Here is a 21,001-nt window from a genome sequence, read left to right as displayed (position 1 = left end):
TCAAGTGGAAGGAAAATGATAAATGGTTTTCAACATTTTTTATAAATACATTTCTGAAAAGTGTGCCATGTATTTGTATTCAGCCCCGTTTAACTCTGATACCCCTAACTAAAATCTAGTGGTACCAATTGCCTTCAGAAGTTACCTAAGTCCACTTGTGTGTAATTTAATCTCAGTATAAATACAGCTGTTCTGTGAAGCCCTACAAGGTTTGTTAGAGAACCTTAGTGAAAAAACAGCATCATGAAGGCCAAGGAACACACCAGACAGGTCAGGGATAAAGTTGTGGAGAAGTTTAAAGCAGGGTTAGGTTAGAAAAAAATATCCCAAACTTTGAATAAATCATCCTAAAATGGAAAGAGTATGGCACAACTGCAAACCTACCAAGACATAGCCATCCACCTAAACTGACCGGCCGGGCAAGGAGAGCATTCATCAGAGAAGCAGCCAAGAGGCACATGGTAACTCTGGAGGAGCTGCATAGATGCACGGCTCAGGTGGGAGAATCTGTCCACAGGACAACCATTAGTCGTGTTCTCCACAAATCTGACCTTTATGGAAGAGTGACAAGAAGAAAGACATTGTTGAAAGAAAGCCATAAGAAGTCCAGTTTGCAGTTTAGGAGAAGCCATGTGGGGGACACAGCAAACATGTGGAAGAAGGTGATCTGGGCAGATGAGACAAAATTTCAACTTTTTGGCCTAAAAGCAAAACGCTATCTGTAGAAGAAAACTAACATTGCACATCACCCTGAACACACCATTCCCACTGTGAAACATGGTGGTGGCTGCATCATGTTGTGGGGATGCTTTTCTTCAGCAGGGACAGGGAAGTTGGTCAGAGTTGATGGGAAGATGGATGGAGCCAAATACAGGACAATCTTAAAACAAAACCTGTTATAGTCTGCAAAAAACTTGAGACTGGGGCGGAGGTTCACCTTCCATCAGGACAACAACCCTAAACATCCAGCCAGAGCTACAATGGAATGGTTTAGATCAAAGCATATTCATGTGTTAGAATGGCCCAGTCAAAGTCCAGACCTAAATCCAATTGAGAATCTGTGGCATGATTTGAAAATTGCTGTTCACAGACGCTCTGAGTAGTGGCCACACTTCACAATATGTAATGGATTGCTTTATCGGGTTACCAAAGTGAGAAAAAATGTGGTAGAAAAATTATTGGTACCCCAACAGTATAGATGCAAGGTCCTGGACATGGCCCATGACAATGTTTTAGAGGGACACCTGGGAGTTGAAAGATGGAGGTACGGATCACCGACCGGTTTTACTAGCCAGGTCTGAAAGCAGAGGTAAGGAGATACTGTACCTCTTGTCCCACCTGTCATTTGACCGCTCCGGTGACCCACTTCAGAGCCCTTTGGTCCCTCTGCCCATAATTGAAGTCCCATTCTAGAAGATAGCCATGGATATAGTGGGACCCTTGGTAAAGTCGGTTCAAGGTCATTCCTACATACTGGTGATTCTCGACTATGACACCCGATATCCTGTGGCGCTACCCCTGTGGAATACCTCCTCTAAGGTTATTGCCCAGGAATTATTTCCGAGGGAAACTGACACAGTATAGTTTATAGAAGCAGAACCCACCTGCAGTAGACCTTTGGTGTTTCTCGGCTTATTAGGACATCTGGCGAAAAAAGTGGCCGTGATTGCCACAGAGTCCCTGAGATCTTCTTCTAGCCCTTTCCCCAGCGGATAAATGGGTAGCACCAATTTGCATGGGCTCATCCTCCAGGAGAGGTTGAGAGGGCTCAGGAAGGATTGATGAAGAAGAAGAAGTAGGCGGCGTACTGGGGGGCAAAGAAACAAACCTTTCTGTATGCCTTTCTCGTAAACGCCTTTTTATATGGATGGCTACTTGCATGGCTTCATTCAATGACTTTGGTTCAGGGTAGCGTACTAAGGAATCTTTGATGGAGTTAAGACTGACCTGAACTGGTTTCTTAGAGCTGGGTCATTCCACCCTGAGTCAGATGCCAAGCGGTGGAAATCAAAACAGTATTGTTCAACGATGCATTTTTTCTGACATAATGAACTAATGTTAGTTTCAGCTGAGTGGGCATGATCAGGATCAACATACAGTAAGCCTAAGGCATTGAAAAAAGCTTCATCTGACCCTCTGGCTGGGTCATCTGCGGGGAAACTAAAAGCCCAAGACTGGGTATCCCCCTGCAACAATGTAATAATCAGACTAATCTGCTGTGCTTCAGAACCAGAAGAGTGTGGCTTAAGCTTAAAGTATAGCATACAACTATTTTCTAAAGTTGGAAAACACATGGAGGTCACCAGAAAAAGGATCAGACAGATAAACTTTGGTTTCTGGCTTCTGCGTTACTGCTAGATGTGCATTTACACGCACAGACAGTTCATGGACTTGGCGTGTCAGTTTGCAAATTTCCTCAACAAATAAGCGAGCCTGAGTAGTGTCCATCTTCACAGAATTTTTTATTTTTTTGTTAAAGGCTTGTGATAATGTCACGTCTACCCTAATGCAGGTGGTCAGACATTATAGCTGGCTACTGTGTGCTTCACCTATAGCAGCCCCCCTTTCCCATAAGGCAAGCAGACCTACCAGTGCACGGTTGCCCCCAGGACTTATACACAATATTATAGTGCCTGGCTACCATGCACGAGGCATGAACTGAGCAAAGCAAATAGGTACTTGCAGTTGGCCGATAGGCAGAGTGGTTCTATGACAGTCCAGGTAAAAAGGCAGGCTGAGTTCAGGGAATAGTCCAATATTCCAGTCCAAGGTCATACACAAGGAAATACAATCTAGCAGAGCAGGGCAGACAGACGGGCGGCTTGATCAGCAATAACACACGTATCACTAGGGTTGCCACCTGTCCAGGATTCACCCAGGCAGTTCTGGTTTGGAATCATGCGTCCAGGTTTCAGGCTGTCTGAAACCTGGACACATGATTCAGACTGGACTATGGCTTCCCAGCAGGGTTGCTGGCTGGCCGAGAGTGTCTGTTACATGCTCTTTCATGCTGCCCAAGGCCAGCACTAACAAACCCCCCCAAAACACACACAGATGGGAGAGGAGAGAGGGCTTGATCTGCACCTCTTCCTCCCGCCCCTTCCCCTCTGTATCTTCCCACACTCCACTCCCCGTCGCTGTGCCTCAGAAAAGGAAAGTCAGGGCTGGAAATTTGAAGTCCAGCAGCCTCAGATACATCTGGATGAGAGGTGCTGACTGCCAAGGGGTGAGTGAGCTCACCATACATCCCTGTCTGTGATTGAAGTCTCCCCCTTCTCTCTCCTGCCTCTGAGTGAGTACACTAAGGTAAATCAGGGTTCTCAGAGCACCCCTTACATCAGAGTTCCCTTTTACACCAGAGGCCATAGTGTTCCCCCTCACATCAGAGTCCTCTCCGTACATCAGAGTTCTCAGTGTTCCCCCTTTAAATCAGAGTTCCCAGAGCATCCCTTATGTTAGAGTCCCCAGAGTTCTCTCTTACATCAGAGTTTGCAGAGTCCCCCCTGACAGTGAAAGGGAACTCTGCGAGTTCAGATGTAAAAGGGGAACTCTGTGGACTCTGATATAAAGGGGGACTCTTGTTATTAACTTCATATGATTAAAAATGTTATTTAATAGAAAAATATATGTATTGTTTATACTATAAAAAAAATTGATGTGCGTCACTAAAGTGTTTCGGGTTTGACTTGATGAAAAGGTGGCAACCCTACGTATCACTCTCTATGACAAGCATGCGAGTGAGGGTTTGGATGGCTTATAACAGGCCTGGTTTGCATCCAGAGACTGATCACATTAATCACCTTGCAGGTGGACAGACGGATAAGGAGAGTACCATTGCCTAACCCGGGATGCTGGAATGAGGAGCAGGAGCACTAGATGCTCCTGACACTATCATTAACCACTTGCCGACCACTGCACGCCGAGATACGTCGGCACAGTGGCAGCACTGGGCAAATGGGCGTACCTGTAATTAATTGGCGAGGCTAGCAGGCGTGCGCGTAGAGCGTGACCCCACCTGCGGGACCCGCGGACTCGATGTCTGCTGGTGTCCCGGCGATCGTGTCAGAATGGAGAAGTGTCTATGTAAACAAGGAATTTCCCCATTCTGCCTAGTGACATGACAGAGATCACTGCTCCCTTTCATCTGGAGCACTGATTGCTGTCATGTGAGTGGTAGCCCATCCCCCACAGTTAGAATCACTCCCTAGGACACACTTAACCCCTTGATCGCCCCTTAGTGTTTAACCCCTTCCCTGCCATTGTCATTTACACAGTAATCACTGCATTTTTATAGCACTGATCGCTGTATAAATAACAATGGTCCCAAAATAGTGTAAAAAAGGTGTCCAATGTGTCCGCCATAATGTCGCAGTCACGATAAAAATCGCAGATCGCCGCCATTACTAATAAAACAAATTATTAATAAAAATGCCATAAAACTATCCCCTATTTTGTAGACGCTATAACTTTTGTGCAAACCAATCAATATACGCTTATTGTGATTTTTTTTACCAAAAATTTGTAGAAGAATACATATTGGCCTAAACCGAGGAAAAAATGATTTTTTAAAATATACTTTTAGGGGATATTTATTATTTGTTTATAGCGCAAAAAATAAAAACTGCAGAGGTTATCAAATACCTCCAAAAGAAAGCTCTATTTGTGGGAAAAAAAGGACATCAATTTTGTTTTGGTGTACCATCGCACGACCGCACAATTGTCAGTTAAAGCGACGCAGTGCTGAATCGCAAAAAGTGCTCTCGTTAGGAAGGGGGTAAAATCTTCAGTGGCTAATGAAGGTCCAACATTTAGCAACTCACATGGTTGATGATTAAAAGAGGAATATTTATGTATGCAGGCATCCGGGGTAAAGATGTCCACATAGACCATCCTCCTCACCGCCGGCTCTCACCGCTGTGAGTCTGAAATCGTGACCAGGAAGACTACCCTGCAGTAGAGCGATTGAACGGCTCATGGACCGCAGCGTGGAAGGTTCGGCGTTGATGGCGGTGAGGAGGATGGTCTATGTGGACAGCTTTAGCCCGGATGCCTGCATACTTAGATGTTCCTGTTTTAATCATCAACCATGTGAGTTGCTAAATGTTGTACCTTCATTAAATGTAACCATATTGCTACACTTAGAGGCGCCTCTCTTCTCGTTTATATTCAGTTGTGACATGACGCTACTTGTATATCAAGTCAAAATTTATTTAAAAATTTAGCTTGTCTTGCAAAACGCTCTCAAACCAAGTTACTCTCAAACCAAGGTTTTACTGTATGTGCAAATCTTACAATATATATATTGCTGTGCTCAACAAAACAAAAATGCAAAAAGCATGTAGCTCCACCCCCAATGCATTTCACCACACCCATCATTTCACGGGGAAATGGGATGTCTATGCTTGTATATATTGCCACCACATGTTGACCAGGTAACCACGGCACCCCTGCCATCTTTAGCATGGGGCCCTTGGCTCCTCCCACCATCTTGGAATTGGGAATGAAAGCCTAATAATCACTACTTTTCTGTTTAATAACTCTGCTATCGTGCATAGTAATAGAATAAGAGTATCTCCCGCCTAGGCTGCTATAAGGATGGGGTTGCCTCCCTTCAGACACTCCACCTATAATTGAAACCTAGGGCTTAGCTTTACAGAGGGAAAGAGGAGTGAGGAGGATTGTACTGTGTACATACATATCACTTCTATCAGCATGCTTCGTATAATTCAATACAACCGATTGGCTACTTGTATGGCTTCCCCCTCTCCCGGTCGGACATCTGCAGTCAAGGGACCAAAAGAGGTTAAAACTATATCACATTCAGATACTTACACTTCTAGCATTTGAAAAAGATTTACTGATGTATTAATGAATACAGAAATGAAATCATTTGTGTCTTTCATATCTGTCTGGAGTTCACACTTTAGGTTTTATGGTACCAGTACAAATGTCTGGTTTTATGGCTCTGTGTTTGTTTCTTTGTTTTTGTGGTTTTTAATGATTTGGAAGCATGCATATCTTGATGATTGGATTCTTTATTAAGTATTTACATTTAGTTGACATACTGTATATTTGATTTTTTACTTTTGAATGATGTTCTCTTACACTATGAGTAGGATTTTAAAATGTTACATTACTTTTTTCAACTTTGCCAAATCAAAAAGTAATGTATCATTTGCATAACTTTCCACATTTTGTGATGTCTTAAAATAAAAGAGTTTTTATATATTTCTTTGACTGTGCAGATAGACTTTTGTATTCAATTCCGGCCTACAGAGAATTATAAAGCATTTTGTAAGAAATATACAGTATAAGAGACCATTATTAGAAATCAGTATGGCAAATATCTCCACAGCCACCGTGTATTTCCCTTTGGTGCTCAGATAGGCCGGGATCATGGCAATCCAGACACTGCAGAACACCAGCATGCTGAAGGTGATGTATTTGGCTTCATTAAAACTGTCCGGTAAAGTCCTGACAAAAAAAGCTATAATAAAACTGACAGCAGCCAGGATCCCCATATAACCCAGGACAGAGTAGAACCCGATAACTGACCCTTCATTACACTGAATGATGATCTTCTCCTGGTAGGAGTGTGTGTCCAATTCCTGGTTGGGAGGAGAGATGGACAACCAACTAACACAGATTATAATCTGAATAGAAGAACAAGCTAAGACTATACAGGTGGGCAGTTTTACTCCAATCCATTTCCTCCACACGCTGTTGGGTTTGGTGGCTTTGAAGGCAATGTAAACCATAATAGTCTTGGCCAAAACAGAAGATACGGCTATTGTAAAGAGGATTCCAAAAGAAATTTGGCGTAACAAGCAGGTTACATCCACAGGACGACCCAGAAAGAGGAACACACAGAGGAAACCCAACATGATGGAGACCAGGAGGACAAAGCTGAGGCTCTTGTTATTGGCTTTCACAACTGGTGTGTCCTGGTGTAAAATAAAAATGACGAGTACTAGAAGAGTCTTCCCAAAACACAACAGTGAGAAGGTTATAAAAACTAGTGAGAGTGTGTCATCAGTGAAGGAAAGAAATTCTACTTCCTTGGGAATACAGCGAGTTCTGTTCTCATTTGGCCATTCATGATTGGGGCATTTCATGCAGTTTTCACTATCTGGAAAACAAAATAAAATCAATGAATACTGTGATCACTTACAGGATATCTTGTTTGGTTTATATATTCAAATCAGCTATGTCGTTTATTTCTAGTTTACAATTCGGCCTTTTTAATGTTCTTTAGAGACAATACATACAAAAAGAGCATACCCACAGTAATATTTCATAGGCATTACCTGTAATATTTGATATTTCTCCATATGAACACAGGACACAACTATGACAACAAGGGTGTATGGAAGAGCTGGGAACTTTCCGGTATCCTGGGAGACAACTTATTGAGCACTGAGATTTTGGAACCTAACAGAAAGCAACATGTTGTATGTTATACAGTATATATTTTATATTGGTTTTAGAAAACCAAGTTTTCAAATGTATAATTGACACTTTACAAGTGATGTAATCTCATCTCTATCCTACTTTCTCAGATAAAATCTCTTCTCCTATGGAGAGAAATTATTGTGTTGAGATTCTTCAACTTGTAAACCATCTGCTGACTGTGGACTTCAACAACACTTTTTATTTTTATTTTAATTACACAAACTCTAAAACATTATTTATGATTAGTAAATGACCAAATGAATGTGTGTGATTTTTTTTTTAAATATCATGTTATGCTTACACCTAACTAGATTTTAAAAGCCAACTTATTATCTTACATACTTGACTTCAGCTAATCATTTTTTGATATGTTACATATTTCATGCATGAATGAACTTGATTCATGAAATTATTCATTCAATAAAGAGATGACAACATAATATTATTTGTGTTTTTATAAGGTGAGACTGTCTTAAGTTTTATTTCTTAAGGCAGAACTTCTGGACGTCCATCAGAAAGTACTTCAGATGTTATTAATGGAACCCAAACACAAGCTGTGGCAAGGTGCAGTGCAAATGTACTTAATGCCACCACACATCTCTTCTGGCATAGCTTTGTGCACCATAAACAACTACACATTGACATTATCCATCAGACCCCATATAACTTACGTCTCCTTACATGACAAATTAGATCTAAAATATTTTCTGGCTTCCTTACAAACCGGGATGATCTCAGAGTAAACCGCTCCCTAGAAAGTGGGAATGAAATTGCCTTTCAGTCAGTGGGGATGGAAGGAGGCTTTAGACATGACTGTCATCTGTTATGCCGCGTACACACGGTCGGACTTTTCACCTACAAAAGTCCGACAGCCTGTCCGACATACTTCTGACGTACCTTCGGCGGACTTGCGGCAGACTTTCTTACGAACGGACTTGCACACACACGACCACACAAAAGTACGACAGCCTAGTACGCGGTGACATACACCAAGTCCGACGAGACTATAAAATGGAAGTTCAATAGCCCGTACGACACCCTTTGGGCTCCTTCTGCTAATCTCGTGTTTATCTCGTGTTAGTAGAAGTTTGGTGAGAGACGATTCGCGCTTGTGAGACTCGTATTTTTCAGTTCGTTTTAACTGTTGTTCAGTCTGTGCTTGTGAGGTTTGTATCTGCTTTTCAGTGCGTTTGGTCAGTTGGCATTGAGAAATCTTTGTTTTATTGGCCGCTCGTTCCTGATTTTCAGGTCGTTCTTCACAGGCCTTGCTGTTCTTCAGTGCGTTCTGTTTAGTGCGTTCTGACCAGCCGACCGTTTTGAAGCCATGTTACCTGTACGTACTCGTCGTAGAGCTCGTGCATTGTATGTGCTTGGTGCTGTAGTTTATTCTTCAGCCCAAGACCAGTCCATGAACAGGGCGAGGAGGAGTTCATGGACCAAGAATTGGTTGCTTCAGCGTGACCAGTTCTGTCACATGCCTTTGCTCCGTGAGATCCGTGAGAATAATCCTGAGGATTTCAGGAACTTTCTCCGGATGACGGACCCCGTTTTTGACCGTTTGTTGGCTTTGCTGACCCCCTATATCAGCAGGCAGGATACCTGCATGAGGCAAGCCATCACTCCGGAGCAGAGGCTGGTCGCTACCTTGCGGTATTTGGCCACAGGGAGAAGCCTGCAGGACCTTAAGTTCTCGACAGGCATCTCCCCCCAGGCTCTGGGGATCATTATCCCAGAGACCTGTTCTGCCATCATACAGGTCCTGCAGAAGGACTATATTAAGGTAAGATATTTTTCTTTTATTAGCATCACATGTTCTTTTATGTAATCTTTGATAATGTGATGTATTTCTTGCTTCAAACACTACTTACCATCATTGCAATATAGTGTGAATGTCCCCTTTTTATCCTCACACATGCTGGATTTTTTTCCTGTTATTTTTTGTCATGCATGTATATTTTCCTTCAATAACCTTCCCAGCATGAAGTGATGGGAACATATCCACCTAGTCTACTCATTTAGAATGTATTTTGTTTGAGTGTATTTAGTGTGCTTATAATTAGCAATTATCTAGATTTCACAACCCCCCCACCCCCCCCACCTAAACTCACTCCAAATAGTGTGCTGCTAATGAGCAATTATCTAGATTTCACAACCCCCCCCACCCCCACCCTCGTTCAAATTTGCTTGAATGTTCTGTGGTGTTGATTTGTCTAAAGCAAATATATGTTGCAGTTTGCAAAATGCATGTGCACTCTACAAGTGCATTTGTTCCAGTGCTTTAGTAAATGAGCAGAAGCTCTGCTGATTTCCATCATCAAATCATATGCAAGCCTCAAAGTGTTTTCATTAATTGCCCTTGCCTGTGATTGTGTACTCCTTGCAACATGAATGCCTTTTTACATTACCTCATTTACTGTAAGCTGGTTAGCAACTGCACCTGCAGAGTGCGACAACTGCAGTCTTGTAGCCTTTTTAGTCCCTAAATTCCTGCGTGTCCTAAAAGTAATTTTTTTTAGGGATTTCACAACCCCCTAAAATGTAATCAATGTTCCATCAGAGGGGGTGAGCAATCTGATAAGTGTGCCTTTCCATATTAGTTATTCCAGAAGAATTAAATTATTGAATGTTATACTGATGCTGGGGAATAATGTTTTCAATTGTCTAATTTTCTTGCAATGTTAGCTTCCAAATTAATTGATTTTGGTTTTCTTGTTTGATTCCCCAGTTTCCTTCAACGCCACAGGAATGGCAGACTGTGGCATCCCATTTTGCCAGCCGTTGGGACTTTCCCAATTGTGGAGGGGCTATAGATGGGAAACATGTCCACATTGTGCCACCACCCCATTCGGGGTCATATTATTTTAATTATAAGGGGTTCCACAGTATTGTTTTAATGGCGGTGGTGTCGGCACACTATGATTTTTTATATGTGGACGTGGGGAAGAATGGCCGGATGTCGGATGGAGGAGTATTTGCCCAGACGGAGTTCTGCCAGCGTCTCCAGAGTGGTGGCCTGGGATTGCCACCTGATGAGGATAACGTGGAAGGACTCCCCTTTGTCTTCATTGCCGATGAAGCCTTCGCTCTCAGCAAGCACCTCATGAGGCCATTCCCCCAAAGAACCCTCACCCCGGAGAGGAGGGTTTTTAATTACCGGCTGGCCAGAGCTAGAAGAGTGGTTGAGAATGCGTTTGGAATTCTGGCCAGCCGGTTCCGCCTGTTTCAAACAGCCATTAATTTGGCGGAATACAAACTTAATTTTATCATTTTATCGTGCTGCATTCTGCACAACTTTTTAAACAAGCATTCTCCCAATTATATAGGCACAGTTGGGCCTGAGGCCGGACAAATAGAAGCCAACCTTACAGGCCTGGATACTGTCCGTACTGGCTTGGCCCCCCAAAGTGCCCGTCAAGTTAGACAGCAATATGTTAATTATTTTATGGGTAGGGGGGCCATTGCAATGGGCCAGGATATATAATTTTTGACAATAAAAAAAATATTGAGGAAATCTTGCATTATATTTATTGCTTGCCTTTCTTTTGGGCTGTCTCCTAGGTTATGGTCGAGCAGTTGTAGTGCCAACTGTATTTTAATTTTAAATGTCTAAATAAGCTCCATTGCCACTGTAAACAACTTTTTTACAATTATAACCAAACTGATACTGAGCCTTGAAATAACAAACCACACATTTATTTAATTCCTATAAGGAGATGTTTTTATTAATGGTTGTTATGCATTCAGTTCTGCATTTAGTATAAAATGTTCATAGACAAAAATATAATGATATCTTAATAATGTAGCAAAATATAATTATATTAAAATATTTCTACCTAATCCACAAAAAAATATTTTTGGCTTTTTGATTTTCGCAAACAGGCTTTTTTTTTTTTTTTTTTGGAAAATCAAGTTTTTTTTTTTTTTTAAAAGCAATTTTTTTTTATTTTTTATTTTTTTTTAATCAAGTTTTTTTTTTTTTTTGGTTTTTGAAAATCAAGTTTTTTTTTTATTTTTTGGTTTTTGCAAATCAAGTTTTTTTAGTATTTTTTGGTTTTTGCAAATCAAGTTTTTTTAGTATTTTTTGATTTTTTAAAATCAAGTTTTTTAGTATTTTTTGGTTTTTTAAAAGCAAGTTTTTTAGTTTTTTTTGGTTTTTGAAAATCAATTTTTTTATTTTTTTGGTTTTTTAAAATCAATTTTTTTATTTTTTTTTGGTTTTTGCAAATCATTTTTTTTTATTTTTTTTTTGGTTTTTGAAAATCAATTTTTTTATTTTTTTGTTTTTTTCAAATCAATTTTTTTATTTTTTTGGTTTTTTCAAATCAATTTTTTTATTTTTTTGGTTTTTTAAAATTAATTTTTTGATTTTTTTGGTTTTTTAAAATTAATTTTTTTATTTTTTTTGGTTTTTTGCAAATCATTTTTTTTAATTTTTTTTTGGTTTTTGAAAAACAAGTTTTTTATTTTTTTTTGGTTTTTTAAAATCACTTTTTTTTTTGTGTGTGTTTTTTAGAAAATCAAGTTTTATTTTTTTGTGGATTTTTGAGGTATTTACGAGAAACAGCCCTCCTTTTTTACATTAGGTTAAACAGCCATTTATGTTCTGCCAAAAAAAAAAAAGAGAAGGCCCAGAATGGGGTCAGCAAAACAGGAAATGAAGGACATGATTGATGTTTTGGGGTTTAAAAAAGGGCATTTAGATTCGACCCAAAACATCAATCATGTCCTTCATTTCCTGCTGCATACGATCCAGCCGATTCCGCATTTCATCGATGTCCTTATTCCAGGCCATTATTTGACCAATTAGCCGTTGGGCACTTTCAGAGGTGAAATAGTCACTTCTTGTTGTTGTACCTAAAGTGGAATGAAACCAAAAAATGTCTTTAGAAATATGCACACATACATAGTTTTTACCTTACCATAAATAAAGCTGTTGTCTCAGACACTGACCTGGTGGGGTGCCCATGTAGCCTAATTCCTCCACATCCTCGGGGGTGGCACTGTTGCTTGAATGAAGCACAACCAGATCCCCTAAAATAGAGTAGACAAATTACAGTAAACAAAAGGCAGCCATGCATAGATTAACGTAAGCTGGTGTGTCAGACACTCACCTTGTGGGGTGCCCATGTCGCCCACCTCTCCTTCCTCCACATCCTCAATGGGACTTGGGCTGATTTCCCAATCATGTTTGACTTGGGGTGGACTGTCTTCTTGTTGTTGGCTGAGTGATTTTTCCCCTATGTGAAACAAAAAATTATTAATCTAATTAGCACACAGATATTTTAGTACATAGTAATTTTCCAACATTTGTAGTGAAGTGGTTTGTGTAGAGTTCCTATTTTACCTCAATATTTAAAATTATAAAGACATATCGGATAGATAGATATCAATATCTCAAAATATAGTTAATAATCTTTTGATCTCTCTCTCTATATCTGGAACAAAATCTCTAAATATCTAACTAAATGTAAAGCAAAAAAATTAAGATAACTTAAAATATTCAAAAAGAATGTTTTACATTTCTATATCTATCTATCTACCTATCTCTATATTTCTCTCTCTCTCTCTCTCTCTCTCTATATCTATATCTATATCTATATCTATATCTATATCTATATCTATATATATATATATATCTCTATATATATATATATATCTCTATATATCTATATATCTATATATCTCTATATATCTATATATATATATCTCTATATATCTATATATATATATCTCTATATATATATCTCTATATATCTATATATATATATATATATCTCTATATATATATATATATAGATAGATATATATATATCTATCTATATATCTATATATATAGATATATATATAGATATATATATATATCTCTATATATATCTATATATATAGAGATATATATATATATAGATATATCTCTATATATCTATATATATATATATATATATATATAGAGATCTATCTATAGATATGTAACGAGGTTTATTAAAAGATCGTTTAAAACGATGAACAAAAAATCGTATAGGAAGGAAAAGCACATGGAGCAGTATACAAGGTAATAAACACAAGAGAAAAACACGACAAGTACTTACTTTTTTTAAGAACTTTCCGGATACGTCGGTATTGATCCGGCTCCCTGAGTTTCAGGTCAGACCATCTTTTTCTCAATTGATCTTTGGAGCGCTGGACCCCAAAAGATGCCTGCAAAGTCTCCACGACCTTCGCCATTATTTTGGCCTTGCGCAAATTTGGCCGTGCGTACGGCCCATAATTGCCATCATAGTCGTCTTTGTGAAGAATGGCCACCATCTCCACCATCTCTTTAAAACTCATATTAGAGGCCTTAAATCTAGGCCTCATAGATTTCGTTGACGTTCCAGCCTCCGGGCTGTCTCCACTACCTGAGGTCGTCAACATTTCAGGTGTCTCCGCCATTCTTTAACTCCACTACGCGCCGTCACAAAAAATGGGCGGAGAACATGAGTTAAAATCGAACGTCAGGGGCGGGCGACGCAGGCGGAGTTTCACACATGCGTAGTGTATAAAGAGGGGCCTTGCGCACGTGTCGTACGTACGTTCTGTGCGTCGAATTAGGGGGCGGAGAACATGAGTTAATTTCGATCGTCAGGGGCGGGCGACGCAGGCGGAGTTTCACACATGCGTAGTGTATAAAGAGGGCCCTTGCGCACGTGTCGTACGTACGTTCTGTGGTAGGTGATAGTGGACCAGGACGTTACAAAACGAAGGTAATTTTAGATATATATTTTTTGGATTTTATGGTCATGACTTTGTAGCAAGCGGCCTATATGGCTTGATAGATTGATGAGGCCTACATAGGGAGAAGATGATGAGGGGTTAGCAGAAACCTATAATAAAAGTGTTTTTTGTCTTGTGACTTCATCTTTTCCAGATATAATGAATCCCCTATTTAAGGATCCAGAGTTCCTTACAGCTTTTATTTCGAAATATCGAGAGATGAGGAATTTGTGGGAGGTGAAACACCCTCAGTATTATGCAAAGCATGTGAGGAATCAACGCTGGAGAGACTTCTGGCCTTTGTCCAGGCGACCATCCCGGAAGGAACAATGGAGACATTGCTCAAGAAAATTGGGGTCTTGAGGAACATGTATAAGAGGGAGCATAAGAAGATCCAGGAATCAAGGAGATCAGGAGCATCAGCAGATGATGTTTATGTACCCAGGCTGTGGTACTACAATCAACTCCGTTTTCTGGATGACCAGAATGAAGCCAGGCCATCACTTTCAACCCTTCCCTCCACCCTTCCCTCCACCCTTCCCTCCACCCCAGCAGAGGCTGATGAGGAGCAAGCTGGGTCTTCCATCCTGGATGAACCAGATATGACCATCTGGAGTCAGGTAAATTATTTTAACAAATATTTACTGTACTAATATTAATGATGTTAACTGGATGTTATAATTGTCTAAAATAATTTGGCACTCAAAATTGTGTATACATATCAATTGACGGTAGTGGCTAAATATGTTTGGCACCTGCTTGAAATAATTAGGGTGTCTGATTAGACTCTTTTATTAAAGAGAAGTATTCACATTGAATTTGCTATTCATGAGAAGCAAACTGTGTGTCATTGATGAACCCAAAAAAATATACTCAAACTATTGTCCTTTTTTTATACACAGGATGAGTCCATCCAGGAGGAATGTGGGGAAAGTGGCAGGCAGGAGGAGACCGGGCCCATGGACAGCCTGGAGGAGGCCGGATTCACCATCATCCTGGAGGAGGCTGGGCCCAGTGTCAGGCAGGAGGTGGCTGCTCCCAGTGAGGTGGCTGCTCCCAGTGAGGTGGCTGCTCCCAGTGAGGTGGCTGGGCCAAGTGAGGTGGCTGGGCCCAGTAGGAGCCTGACCGAATCCCAAGTGCCTCCCCTCCACCTTCCCAAAAAAAGGGCCAGGAAGGGGATGGTCACACAGGACGCATCCCTGCGCCTCATGCAAGAGGCCACCCCCCGTTTTTTAAGGAGCCCCCCCGAAGCGGAAGAATCCTATGGCTGCTACTTAGCCAGCAGGCTTCTTCAGATGGATTGGGAGCAGCGCCTCATTTGTGAGCGCCTATTTGGGGAAACAATCCATAAGGGGCTGCAGGGCACGCTAACACAAAACACCCAACTACATGAGGCAGCCCCCCCTCCTCCTCCTCCTCCTCCTCCTCCTCCTCCTCCTGCCACAACTGAAACACCAGAGCCACAGCCTCAAAAGAAGGCTACAGGGAAGGCTGCAGGGCAGCGTGGAGGAAAGGCTGCAGGGAAGAGAAGAAAGTGATGACCTGGGTTCAGTCTGGTCTGACAGAAGACGCAGGCTGTTGTAGGACCACAGTCTGGGGACATCTAGATCATCTGCTGGTGCTGTTGATCTCTGGGATTCTTGGACCAGATTGTGCTCCCTCTTATATGGACTCCGCAAGATCCCAATTTTCTGGTACACCTACTTTTTCCAGCGTTGACTTCCTCTTTATTTTATTTTGACCATGAATAAATGGATCTTTTTTGAGTTTAGCAAAAGACTTTTTATGTTTTTTCTTTGAAATCATTGATTTTACACACAATGTTAAATTAACAAGGGACAACAATCTCATTGAGTTTGGAAAAAACACACCAAAAATACATTACTAATGTTAATAATGTTCAAGTGGTAAGTCTTGAAAATAAAAAAATTTACATAACCAAAAACGGTGCTTTGGGTTAACTTTATCTAAAAACTAAAAAATAATCACTATAAAAAAAAAACAGAATAATGGGTTCTTTGTGGTAACTTTACAAACCTAAAAAAAAAAAAAAAAAAAGGGGAAAAAGTATTATTAGTATGGAAACATTGTTTTTAAAATGCATACTATATCATTCATGAGATCAAAGAGAAAAAGAATCCAGAAATCAGTTTGGGAGAACTCTGATTATGAACAGCAAAACACCTTCGTTCTTTAGAGCCTTCGTAAAGAAGAAATAAAATGCGCTGCATTCAACGATCACAGATTTTGCAGCGTGATGAATGTGCTACCTACAATACGAACACTAGTTTTACTAGACCGAGTGCTTCCGTTTAGTTTTTGCTTATGAGCATGCGTCGTTTTTTTGTCCGTCGGACTAGCATACAGACGAGCGGACTTCGGGGTCCGTCGTAGTTACGACGTAAAGATTTGAAGCATGCTTCAAATCTAAAGTCCGTCGGATTTGAGGCTAAAAAAGTCCGTTGAAAGTCCGGAGAAGCCCACACACGATCGGATTACCAGCCAGCTTTAGTCCGTCAGCGTCCGTTGGACTTTTGTAGACGAAAAGTCCGACCGTGTGTACGCGGCATTATAGTTCACCCTCAAAGTTTCCTCCTATTGCCTTCTCCAGCAATTCAATTTCAACTACCCCTCTTCCCAGAGTTCCTCCAAAATATCCAAAGCCAACATCTCATTATAGCCTATTTCACTTCCTGCCAGTGTTTTTGCTTCACTAGCGTTATTTTCACCCATCATGGCATAATACATTTTCACAGTAAGATTTATAATGATTTTTTTTTTTAGATCCACAAACACCTCATACAGATGTAATGGGGGGAGGGGTTCAAGATGGAGCATAGGTATACTATTACGTATGAAAAATTGCTTCCACTTCTGTAAACCCAACTAGATACACTAAAAATCTTAATAGTTGAGTGACTGATTGCTAGATTTTTCCTTTTTTGGGTTCTCTCTCCTCCTCATCTGGTCCCACTCCTTCTTTTTCTTTTCACCCCCCACACTTGGGGATCTCCCCATTACAAAAGGTGATTGAGGTTGACTGATACATATGTCTGGCCCCCAAATCATATGTAAAGCCTCGTACACATGGTTAGATTGTCGTACGACTGAGCGTCTGATTCTTGTCAAAAGCACGTGCGCAGGATTTTGTCTAGCATACTAACTATCCGCGAATTGATGACGTACTACAAGAGTGTAAAGAGAAAGTTTGTTTCTCAAGCGCCACCCTTTGGGCCCCTTCTGCTAATTTCGTGTTAGTAGAAGTTTGGTGAGCGTTGATTCGCGATTTTCAGATCTTACAAAACAAATGCCTTTTAAAATATGTTTGGCATAACTACATCAGTATCACCAGCAAAGCAGCTTCATTATAATCCCATTAAAGAAGATAAATATGTGCGCTGCCTTTTCAACATTTCATCAATTGCCACGTCACGAATGTTAATTCTAGATTGCGAATGGTAGTTTACAACAGTGGTCATCAACCCTGTCCTCAGGGCCCACTAACAGGCCAGGTATGCAAGATAACTGAAGTACATCACAGGTGTTATCATTTGCTGCTCAGTGATTGCAGTAGTCTAGTCTACATCTCTCCAAGGTAATACATAAAACCTGGCCTGTTAGTGGGCCCTGAAGACAGGGTTGATGACCACTGGTTTACGAAGAACGACCAAGATCGAACTCTTCTTGGTCGTTCCTAGATTCCGATCATGCGTGTTTGTACTTTCGACTTTTGTGTGCTGATTTCTGTACTGACCATCCGAAAACCACATCCAATGCCAAACCACCTCCCCCCTCGCTTCAACCTCTGCTACACTCTCAGGACATCTATGATGTTTGGAGATGCCAACATGCTAACAAAAGAGACTTCACCCTCCATTCTACCAGGCATAACTCTTACTCCAGAATAGATCTGATATTGGTAGACAAGGTACTTCTACAAGCTGTGTCCTCCTCCACCATACATAATATAACATGGTCTGACCATGCTCCTGTATCTATCACTGTGGTGGAGGGGCACACCCCGAGTCCTACCTATACCTGGAGAACTAACTCACGTATTTTCCAAATGCCACAACATGTCATGAATATTAACGATAAATTATCTGAGTTTTTTTGAGTGAATACCAATACTGTATCTGATCCTCCAATGTTATGGTGCTCACATAAGGCTTTTATTAGGGGGATATTACTTTAGATATGTGCAAGGGAGAAGAGGCAGAGGACACATAAGCTAAACCTACTTATTAAAGACATAAAAACCCTGGAGACTTTGAATTAACAAAACTCCAACCCTCATACGGCCCAAAAACTTTCCCAACTCCTCTCTGATCTCAGACTCCTTCTAATTGAACGTTACGACAAACACATACAATCTCTAAAACTGTCACATTATTCATCCGGTAACCGAGCAGGAAAATTCCTAGCCCAGAGGCTCAAAACAGACAGGACCAAATCTAAAATCTCATTTTTGCTCCATTCAAAAGATAAACATAAAATATACAACCCTAAAGAAATAGCAAATTCCTTTGCTGAATACTATTCAACACTATACAATCTAGATAAAGACCCCAACACACCACAACCAACAGAGGAAAGCATACAGACCTTCCTGTCAAAAATTAAACTTCCCTCTCTCTCACTATCACAACTCGCATCCCTCAACTCCCCTATAACGGAGTCTGAGATCCAGAAAGTGATACGAACACTCCCATTGGGTAAATCTCCAGGCCCAGATGGCCTGCCCAATGACTATTTTAAAACATTTAATTCCAAACTAACCCTGACCCTGCAGGTGGTCTTCTCGACTGCGATGTCCTCTGCCTCGTTTCCCCCCGAAATGCTAAAAGCCTACGTGGTAACTATCCCTAAACATGGTAAAGAGCCCACATCCCTGCCCAACTTCAGACCGATATCATTACTTAACACTGATGTTAAGCTTTATGTGAAAATTTTATCCCACAAATTACTCCCCATCCTTCCTTTTCTTGTAAAATCTGACCAATCTGCCTTCACACCGGGAAGACAAGCTGCTGATGCCACTAGGAGGGTCATCAATATCATGCAATACGCTCAATCCTGTTGGGTGCCTTCTCTGCTCCTTTCTTTGGATGCGGAGAGGGCATTTGACAGGATCCATTGGGGCTATATGAGACATACATTACAAAAATTTGGCTTCCATGGGCCCATCTTATCTGCCATACTGGCTTTATATTCCTCTCCCTGTGCACAAGTTTTACCTCTAACTTATTGTCAGACACCTTCACCATATCTAAGGGTAATAGGCAGGGATGCCCCCTTTCTCCCTCGATTTTTAATCTACGTATTGAATCCCTCGCAGAAAGAGTTAGGACTCATCCTAATATCTCAGGCTTCTCCATACGAGGACAATCCCACAATATAAATTTATTTGCAGATGATATTATTCTATTCCTATCATCACCTGATATATCACTGCTACATGCACATGATACCCTCAATTAATTCAGCAGGATCTCATACTACAAAGTTAACTTCAAAAAGTCATACTAGATTTGGGAATAACACCCTCCTTAAAATCCCAACTACTCACATCCCTTCCCTATACCTGGAGTAACTCAAGTCTTACCTACTTAGACCTAATACTAACTAAGAATCCTCAAAACTTAGCAGAAGCCAATTATTCTGCTCTGTTTAATAAACTCTCCAAGGAAACAAAAAGAATGGCCAATATTGAGTTAACTTGGACAGGACGCCTATCCTCATTTGATTGTTGATCCTGCCCCAAATACTTTATATATTTGGTACCTTACCAGTCCCAATACACAACACGTACATCAAAGCATTAAATACACTGCTTTCTAGCTATATCTGGAAATCTAAAAGACCGAGATGCTCCAAAACATTATTGGTCAAACATAGAAAGACGGGGGGTATGGGACTAGTTGATATTAAAGATTACTATCGAGCAGCTATCCTCACACAACTTAAAGAGTGGTTCAACCTAGCACCTAAAAATTTGTGGTGCAGCATAGAACAAACTCTGATCCCGTCTAATAATCTGGAATGCTTCCTGCTATTAGATGCTTGGAGACCCCTCCCCATTAACAAACTACCACTTACTATCCAAGCATCTGTCTTGGCATGGAGAGACCTATGCAACGTTCCAACCCCAATAACCAATCAAAAGGACATTCCTATACCTAAAACTATTCTTTCTCATGCCATTCCAAATCTTAATATCAGAGACTGGCACGATAAAGGCATTAAAACAATTGCTAATTTACACTATGATAACTCCCTTATCCCCTTTCCCGTGCTCAAGAATCATTACAACCTTTGCTCTACCGACCAATATAAATACAATCAAATAGCTCACCTCCTACGCACCATCAAATCTTATCATATTTACCTTCCAAAAGAAGTATGGGAATACTTCACAAAGAAACCAACTCCACCTAAAGGTATCTCTTTGTTCTATAATCTCTTTCAACATAAACTAGATTTCATAAAATCCCAGCCCTATCAGAAATGGGAATCAGACCTAGGAATACATATTACAAATGTACAGTGGCAACACCCATTTTGATCGCTTTACAAAGCATCCAGATGCGTTAACCACTGGGAACTATCCCAAAAGATAGCACTCCGATGGTACCTCACCCCATATAGAATCTCCAAGTTTGGAAACCACAGCTCTCCACTGTGCTGGAGAAATTGTGGTTCAACAGGCAACTTGCTACATATGTTCTAGACCTGTAAACATTTAACCAGCTTCTGGAACCCTATCTTTCGGCCAATATCAAGTATCACAGGGATTTTG

The 21,001-nt window shown here is 40.7% G+C and overlaps 1 protein-coding gene across 1 annotated transcript in view; it reads right to left on the bottom strand.

The window, feature by feature from the left end:
* Window positions 1-6,221: 6,221 nt before the first annotated feature.
* LOC141112922 (vomeronasal type-2 receptor 26-like) overlaps window positions 6,222-21,001 on the bottom strand; it is a 62,468-nt gene continuing 47,688 nt past the window's right edge. The window contains exons 5-6 of the mRNA XM_073606028.1: window positions 7,308-7,431; window positions 6,222-7,129 (exon numbers count right to left, since the gene is read on the bottom strand). Coding sequence (XP_073462129.1) covers window positions 6,222-7,129; window positions 7,308-7,431 — 1,032 coding nt within the window. The remainder of the gene's footprint in view (window positions 7,130-7,307; window positions 7,432-21,001) is intronic.

The sequence above is a fragment of the Aquarana catesbeiana genome, linkage group LG11, assembly GCF_042186555.1.
Source record: "Aquarana catesbeiana isolate 2022-GZ linkage group LG11, ASM4218655v1, whole genome shotgun sequence".
NCBI lineage: Eukaryota > Metazoa > Chordata > Amphibia > Anura > Ranidae > Aquarana > Aquarana catesbeiana.
This window is presented reverse-complemented; position numbering and strand designations above follow the sequence as displayed.